Genomic DNA, 9,259 nt, shown 5'->3' on the forward strand with positions numbered 1-9,259 from the left:
TGCCACTAATAAAAAATTCATTTTCTAGATGTCTACCTGATAGTGCTGTAGCTAAATTTAAGGAAATAATCCCAATTACATTTAAACCCGTATTAGCAGTAGATATAAACAACAAATTCTTTAAAACCCTGAGCTCCATTGAGATCGACCACCTCGTCGATAGCTCTGCAGACTCATTACGATTAACATTAGACTCAATAGCGCCTCTAAAAAAGAAAAATGTCAAACATAGTAAATTAGCTCCGTGGTATAATTCCCAGACAAATGAGTTAAAACAATTATCAAGAAAACTAGAAAGGAAGTGGCGCTCCAGCAACAATGTTGAAAACCTCATAGACTGGAAGAATAGTGTTAAAGAATATAAAAAGGCTCTCCACAAAGTAAGAGCCGCCTACTATTCAAAACTAATAGAAGAGAATAAAAATAACCCCAGGTTTCTCTTCTGCACTGTAGCCAGGCTGACAGAGAGTCACACCTCCACCGAACCCAGTATTCCTCCATCCCTAAGTAGCAATATCTTTATGACCTTTTTTAATGATAAAATTCAAACTATTAGAAATAAAATCAACCATCTCCTGCCCTCAATTGGCACTAATACCCTCCCAACAACAGAGATCTCAGAAACGGCTGAGAATCCTACCCATTACTTAGACAGCTTCTCTCTGATCACCCGTGATCAGTTTACCAAATTAATCTCAGGTTCTAAACCAACAACCTGTATCTTAGATCCCATTCCTACCAACTTACTTAAAGACATTCTGCCCCTAATTGATAGTTCGTTACTTAACATTATCAATCTGTCATTATCATCAGGTTATGTACCACAGTCTTTTAAAATAGCTGTCATCAAACCCCTACTCAAAAAACCCACCCTAGACCCAGAGGTTTTAGCCAATTACAGACAAATATCTAACCTCTCCTTCATTTCTAAAATCTTAGAAAAAGTGGTAGCCAATCAGCTGTGTGAGTTTCTCCAGGAAAATAATATATATGAAGACTTTCAATCGGGGTTTAGAGCCAATCACAGTACAGAGACAGCCTTGGCAAAAGTCACTAATGACCTGTAAATAGCCTCAGATCAGGGACTTGTGTCTGTCCTCGTTCTGTTAGATCTCAGTGCAGCATTCGACACAATTGACCATCAAATTTTATTACAAAGACTAAAACAGTTAATTAACATTAATGGAACCGCCCTTAACTGGTTTAAATCGTATTTTTCTGATCGCTCCCAATTTGTGCAAATTAATGATGAGTCATCTGTGCGCACCAAAGTTAATCATGGTGTTCCACAGGGCTCTGTGCTCGGCCCAATTTTATTCTCATTATATATGCTTCCACTAGGAAACATTATCAGGACACACTCGGTAAATTTCCACTGCTATGCGGATGACACCCAGTTATATTTGTCAATAAAACCTGAACAAAGTAATCAATTAACTAAACTTCGAACATGTCTCAAGGACATAAAAACCTGGATGACCCGCAATTTTCTCTTATTAAACTCAGACAAAACAGAGGTTATAATACTTGGCCCCAAACACCTTAGAGATGCATTATCTAATGATATAGCTGCGCTAGACGACATTGCCCTTGCTTCCAATGAAACAGTCAGGAACTTGGGAGTGATCTTCGATCCTGATTTATCCTTTAATAGTCACTTAAAACAAATTTCTACGACCGCTTTTTTCCACTTGCGTAATATTTCAAAAACTAGACATGTCCTTTCACAAAAAGATGCAGAAAAACTAGTCCACGCCTTTGTTACATCGAGACTGGACTATTGTAATTCATTATTATCAGGCTCCAGCAGGAAGTCGTTAAAGACTCTACAGCTTGTCCAAAATGCTGCAGCACGTGTCCTGACGAGAACAAAGAGAAGAGAGCACATTTCTCCAATATTAGCATCGCTACACTGGCTTCCAGTTAAATCTAGAATAGAATTTAAAATTCTCCTCCTCACCTTCAAGGCCCTTAATAATATAGCGCCTTTATACCTTAAAGAGCTGTTAATACCTTATAAACCCACTAGAGCACTCCGCTCCCAGAATTCAAGCCTACTTGTCGTCCCTAAATTTTCTAAAAGTAGAGTAGGAGCCAGAGCTTTTAGCCATCAAGCCCCTCGGCTGTGGAATAATCTACCACTTTCAGTTCGGAAGGCAGTCACCATCTGTTCGTTTAAAAGTAGGCTCAAAACCTTCCTTTTTGATAAAGCTTATAGTTAGAGCTAATTAGTGCGCCAGAACGTTACTTGTTCTATTTTATGACACATGACACACGGAGCTTCTCTTTCCAGCTTCTCCTTCCTCTTCTCCATCCCTATCCCCCTTCCCCGGAATCCCTTTGCTTTATCACCCGCAGATCCAGGGCCTCTGTGGCCGCACCATGGATTACGGTTTGTGGATCGCGCACCGGGGGTCGCGGTGTTGGATCCAGTGTGGCGGATTCTGAGTCATGTGGGCTGATCGTGGTGCTGGTGGCGGACCCTGTGTCGCGTTGGCATTGGGCACGGGCGGTGGACCAGGACCGCAGTGGTGGCTTGTGATGGGTCCTCCTGGTGGGCGGCGGTGGACGGTGACTGAGGACTGAAGTGGCGTCTGGTCTGGATGGTGGATCGTGGTCTAGATGGTTGCTGAGCATGGACTGTGCTTCATCAATGCTGCTAGAGACTTTGATTATTGATGATGTTCTCCTGCACGTGGCATCTATTGCACTTCTGTCCGTCCTGGGAGAGGGATCCCTCACATGTGGCTCTCTCTGAGGTTTCTACATATTTTTACCCTGTTAAAAAGGGTTTTTTGTAGTTTTTCCTTACTCTTGCTGAGGGTTAAGGACAGAGGATGTCACACCCTGTTAAAGCCCTATGAGATGAATTGTAATTTGTGAATATGGGCTATACAAATAAAATTTGATTGATTGATAACTGGGTGTCATCCGCATAGCAGTGGAAATTTACCAAGTGTGTCCTGATAATGTTTCCTAGTAGAAGCATATATAATGAGAATAAAATTGGGCACAATTTTAACTTTGGTGCGCACAGATGATTCATCATTAATTTGCACAAATTGAGAGCGATCAGAAAAATATGATTTTAAACCAGTTAAGGGCAGTTCCATTAATGTTAATAAACTGTTTAAGTCTTTGTAATAAAATTAGATGGTCAGTTGTGTCGAATGCTGCACTGAGATCAAACAGAACGAGGACAGACACAAGTCCCTGATCTAAGGCTATTAAAAGGTCATTAGTGACTATTGCCAAGGCTGTCTCTGTGCTTTGATTTGCTCTGAACCCAGACTGAAACTCTTCATGTATATTATGTTCCTGGAAACTCACACAGCTGATTGGCTACAACTTTTTCTAAGATTTTAGACATGAAGGGGAGATTAGATATTGGTCTGTAATTGGCTAAAACCTCTGGGTCTAGGGTGGGTTTTTTGAGAAGGGGTTTGATTACTGCTATTTTAAAAGAATGTGGTACATGACATGATGATAATGAAAGATCCATTGTGTTAAGTAACAAACTATCAATTATGGGCAGAATTTCTTTAAGTAATTTTGTAGGAATGGGATGTAAGATACAGATTGTTGGTTTAGAACCTGAGATTATTTTGGTAAACTGCACAGAACGGAAGATGAGGAGAAGTCTCTGTTTTCACTAACTAGTAGCTGGAGTTCGTCCAGTTTGTTGCACAATGAGCGCACATTGGAGAGGAATATTCCTGGAAGCGGTGTGCGAAGTCCCCACCGGCGAAGACGCACAACCGAACCAGCTCGATTACCTCTCCTCCAACGCTTCACCGTGTGAACAAAGGTGAGCGCACCTTTGACCAGAATGTCAAAAATTTCGACAGATGAGGCAATGAAACTCAGATATAAATTATCCGGAGTTATGTCCCATATGTTCATGAGCATCTCTCTGGTGAAAGAGCTCCCTGTTTTCAAGCTGAAAACTGAATTAACTAACAATACAGGAAAAAACATTGCGCACCAAATTGCAGAGGCAGCCGTCCGCTGCGCCATTTTAGACAAGTGTCCCAATTAAAGAAATATATAATGGTCTGAATAAAGTTCTACACATCTTAATTGAACAGCTTCAACCCTTTTCTTGTTTGAAGAGAGAAGTGAGTTCTAGCTTGGCCTGTCAGGATTTTAAATCTTTGAATAGTGAACATATGAGACATCCACCGAACTCCGGAGATTCTCTAAACCCTCTCTGTAGGGGCTGCATGTGTGAATGCACATGTGCCTAGTTTAAAGTCTGCAGAAAGTCTGGAAGAGCTGATGTGAGAAAATAACAGGAGATCCTTCAAAGGGTTCACCACAGGCAAGTGGGGGTGTTGATGACCTAGATGACATCACCACCAAAGATGTCAAGAGAGCCTTTGGTGATGGGGATCAACCTGCTCTGCAGCAGAATTTATACATTACGTCCTACCTATGCATGGTGCACCACCCCTAACCTCAATGCTCTGTTGTTGTGAACACATCTGAGCAGAGAATGTCCCGCTGCTTGTGCCTATGGAGTTCATTTCTGGAAACAGTTACACTGTATTTTAGCTGCCTGCCTGAAGAATGAACATTTAACAGTCCGTCCAGTCTTGATTTGAAAACTCTCTTTTCGCTGTCTTTTCTCTTTTGAGAGCGCACCATGTAAGGTTATATTTCTTAGTTCTCACTGCCCATTCATCTTGCTCTCGGTCAGGCTCTGGATTCTACAGCGACTGGTTCTGGACCCGAGCCACAGTCCACCTATTAGTGACCCCTGCAATAAATAGTCATCTCTACCTCTGTCGCTCTTTCTCTCTCTTTTTCTCTTTGAGTCACTCAATAAATTGGATTTTCCCATCCTTGTGATCGGGCTAAACAGAAAATGATCCAGATGAGATGTCAGAGATGAGATGAAGTGAAAACACTGGATTTAAACGAGATGAGAAAGGAGAGCGCAGTTGATGAACAAGGCATTCTTCTACGTGCTCAACTTTGAATGAATGCTCAACATACTTATGAAATACAAACTGTATTTAATTCCATGACATTGTCATATGAAAAAGTTCTCAAGCAAGATATTTCAGTTTGTAAGAGATAGTATGGTACATATCCCCCTAGTTGATGTACTCTATGAACAATGCAGTTCAGATGACCATTGTTTAAAATCCAGCATGTAGCCAACTGTTGAATCTTCTCCCCTTTCTGCTTCAGCTTACCCCACTCTTCAGACCACAAGTGACGTCAGAGACAGACACCCGGTATTTTGATGAAGAATTCACAGCACAGACCATCACACTCACTCCTCCAGACAAGTGTAAGTATCCTTAGCCTCAGGGGTGCAGTGCACCTACACAAGCTGATTCATGATCATCTTCTGGTTTCATGGTTCAAATGTGACGATGGACTTCTGTCTTTTTACAGATAACACTCTGGACTGTGAGGATCCGGGCCAACAAGCACACTTCCCCCAATTCTCCTATTCTGCTAGCATAAGAGAGTGATAGCATCTCTGACACACTCACACAAACACATGCATACACACACACACACACGCAAACACACACACAAACATAAACATACAACCACAGAAGAGTCATGAACACCTTTTGCCATATCACTTACAGCTATAAAATGACCAGAGCCTCCATCTTTTGGTCTCAGCTAGATCTATATGTTGTTGCCTCAGCTGGCAGCCTTATTGCTCTGTAGAACCTTCTCTATCCACACGACAAACCCTGGCCTCACTGGCAGCACTGTAACTTCAGTACCTCACATAGTCGTCAGCACAAGTCAACAACACACTCTAGGCTCAGTCTGTAGCACCTTCGGAGGGCCTGTAAACAACTGCTGATGCTTTTCGGGCTGAAATTACTTTTTTTTTAACGCTCTCTGTTCTGTGGTGTGATGAGAAGTCATACAGCTCTTTTGTGATGTTTCAAAGTGCTCTTCACAACTAGCTCCTACCACTGGTGATAAGTCAGGTGCATCTTTGAGGTAAGGAAAAAGTGTGGCTGTTTGTTTGGTCTCTCAGTCTGTCCGTCTGTTCGGGTGTCTGTTTTGTTTTTGAGAAAATAAGGGCTTCAAATACAGATTGTGTGTTTTTTTTAGAACACTTGCCCACTGTGTATAAGGAACAACATGTGAATGTAAAACACACAAGGATCAAAGTGACATGGAGAACAGTTTTGACTAAGTGAAAAATAACAGGGACGGTAATTTATATATTGTATGCAATGGAAAGAGATAACTCGCACATGACTTCGCTCTCACCTCAAACGTGATCTTGGTAGAAGGTCTGTCAGTGGCACCAAAATTGTTGGCAATTGGGAATAACTTAATGCACAAGGTGTATATGTTATTTAGAAGTTTTTATTTTTTGGACACATTTTTTATCTTTCTTGAACGGATAAATACATAGCAGCCATGTTATTTAAGAGGCTCATTAAGCACTTACTGGTTTAAAGAAGACATTATTTCTGTATGATGTGCTATGTTCATAAGTAAGCTGACAGCTTAGTGGATTCTATGCTTGCCTGTATCACCTATGTATCATAAATGTCAAAAACTGTCAGATACTGAGAGTTGGAATCAAATTGTCCCATTTACTTTAGTATGCATGAAGTTTTTGGATTTGGCCTTTTTTAGATAATATAATTTCAACAACCTTCTTTATATATATATGTATAGTATAACCAACCCCAGCACCAAACTGAATTATTAGCACTTTCAGAAAACATGTTCATAATTAGAACATCATTATCTATTGGCTTCCAAAGCTTGCTCTGTAACATTCTCAGTCATGTCTAAATTAGATATATTTTAAATTTTTCCAGTGCATCCGAACTGCTGCTGCTATTGTTCAGACATGAATGTGCCACTAGATTGGATTGGACTTGTAATAACTTGAGGGCTATAAAAAAAACATCCAGTGATATCAGTGAGCTGTTGATATGAACATGAACATGGTCCATGGTGAGATTTAGTTTTTTAGTGCAATGTGGACTTGCAGGGGACGTCTTTTGTTGTTTTCAGTTCTTCCCATGTGTTATTAACAACATGAAGTGGCTATCAGGAGGCTGGCAGAGATTTGCAATATTGGGTGTTACACAATGTTAGATCATTTTCATATACAGTTTATGTGTCAGTCATGATAAAAGGCTGGGGCAGAAAACCTGCTCAGCTTCCTGTTACTCTCAGAGCCTTATACCAACACAAGCTGTTCTGGCATCATATCCGTTATTTTTTGTTTCTTATCTTCTCGTTTTACTTGTCCACTTGCTGTTCTCCCTCATCCTCCCTCTTCCCTGAGCCTACTCATATTAAAGGGATAGTTCACAGACATTTTTTAATTTACTATCTACTGATCACTATGCCGATGTATAGGAGTGCACACTAGGAGTGTGTTGAGTCCACAAAACACTTTTGGAGTTTCAGAGATAAACAATTTTGCAGCCAAGTCCAATACAATTGAAGTCTATCATGACTCCTTCAAACCTAATAAAACAATAGAATTAAAATTCAAACATTAAAATCTGACTATAAACGGCACCATGCCTAAAACCTGCTTCGGGAAGTAGCGATGCCAGCAGATGTAGTGATGTAAACGTGCACCCCCGCATGCCCTTTGGCGAAAGCTTGTGAGCAGTGCGTGTGATGTTTCTGGTAAATATCAGAGGACATTTGGGCTAAAAACATGGTGTATATCTCCTTGTTTCCAGTCGAATTTGTATGTTGGGGCTTCCTGACACTTGGTTGACACAACACAAGCAGTATGGATGCCGCTGTACGGTTCGTGTGGTGTCACCCACTATTGTGTATTTTTTTTGGCGTTTGAAAAATGGATCACCATTTACTTCAATTGTATTGGATTTGGTTGCAACGCTGTTTAACCCGGAAACCAATTAAGTGTTTTGTGGACTCAAACACTTCACCCACTCCACCATTATCATAGCAGTCAGTAGATGAGTGAATTTACATTTTTTTGTGAACTATCCCTTTAAGGAAGTTGATAATGCTTGTCAAAAATGTATGTTTTTCAGTGACATTAATGTATCAAACAGTTATTTACTATTTGTCTATGAATGTAATTCTGAAAGACAAGGATCCAATACACCTGTTTAACTGTCTTAATAAACCCTTGTGTTTGTGTTTTGATTCTTCTCATCTCTGCTCTGTTTCCCGCACTCGGTGTCATTCGCAAAACAGGTACCAACCACTAGTCAGTTTACAGTTTATCAGAGTGGTGTCAGTTTATCAGCAGTTCACCTTCAAACATGAAGGTTTCTGATAGGCCTGGCCTCGGTGTGGCACTTAGTGGACCTATCGATTTAATTTGAGGTATTGGTACTCCTAAGATAATATATCAGTGGTTTAAAGTAAGAAAAAGGTATTTCCATGTCCTCTCTTCTGCCTCTCTGAGACAGAACAGACAGACAGACAGAACAGGCTGTTTACCTCCGCCTCATTAATTAATAATGAGGCCCTGCTGGAGCATGGAAGAACTCTCAGGTGAACACAAATGGTGTCAACTACAGCTGAGAATCACATTATTATGTTTGGATAGAGCTGCAGAAGAGCAACCACTCACTCATGCCCACAGTTAGTAATGATTTTGTAGATAATAGTAATAATAATTAGGGCTGTCAAAGTAAACACGTTAATCTATTCGGTTATTGTGGCTGAGATTAATACAATAAAATATTTTAAACGCAGTTAACACAACTTTGTTACTTCCTGTGTGCGTTGACCCCTGACAAAACCGCCACGTGCCTGCAGTCAGTTAGCTTGGATAGACCGAGTTGAAGATGGAGAGAGCTGAGGGATTGTTGGGCGGAAAGTTTCTATTTAAGAGGCAAAATGACAGAACAATCGTCAAAACAAAAGTTGAATGTAGCATTTGTCAAGCTGAATTTAGCTATCACAGAAGCGGCTCTTTAACGTATCACCTTAATGCAAAGCACCCTACAGAAAGCAGGCCCAGGTTAGATGGTCGCCAAACCCAAAGTCCACGACTTCTCTAGAAAAATAACTAGACCAGTCCGTGAAAAGGTTACCAACGCCTTAGCAGTTTTGGGTTGCCGACACAGTCTGCAAAGGACCATCCCTGTTGCCCGAAAGGACAGTGGCACAACTGGCTAAATGTCGGAAGATTGTTGGGCAAAACACAGCCCGTCAAATGATTGAGAGTTGAGAGCACAGCAAACTGCAGAAGGACAGTAGGAAGAGTTGCTAGTTCAAGATGTTGTCACCCGGTGGGATTCTGCCTTGGAAACAA

At 40.9% G+C, this 9,259-nt stretch overlaps 1 protein-coding gene across 4 annotated transcripts in view; it reads left to right on the forward strand.

Annotated features, from left to right (window-relative positions):
- Positions 1–8,139, forward strand: part of LOC133969210 (RAC-beta serine/threonine-protein kinase-like) — a 30,319-nt gene extending 22,180 nt beyond the window's left edge. For 3 of the 4 annotated variants that reach the window (XM_062405520.1, XM_062405519.1, XM_062405522.1), the window contains 2 exons: positions 5,197–5,299; positions 5,407–8,139. In XM_062405520.1, coding sequence (XP_062261504.1) covers positions 5,197–5,299; positions 5,407–5,486 — 183 coding nt within the window. In that variant the 3' untranslated portion in view covers positions 5,487–8,139. Of the gene's footprint in view, positions 1–3,660; positions 3,809–5,196; positions 5,300–5,406 lie in introns of all 4 variants that reach the window. The other variant, XR_009924189.1, reaches the window with a different exon arrangement.
- Positions 8,140–9,259: the final 1,120 nt, after the last annotated feature.

This window comes from Platichthys flesus, chromosome 15 (assembly GCF_949316205.1).
Source record: "Platichthys flesus chromosome 15, fPlaFle2.1, whole genome shotgun sequence".
Classification (NCBI taxonomy): domain Eukaryota; kingdom Metazoa; phylum Chordata; class Actinopteri; order Pleuronectiformes; family Pleuronectidae; genus Platichthys; species Platichthys flesus.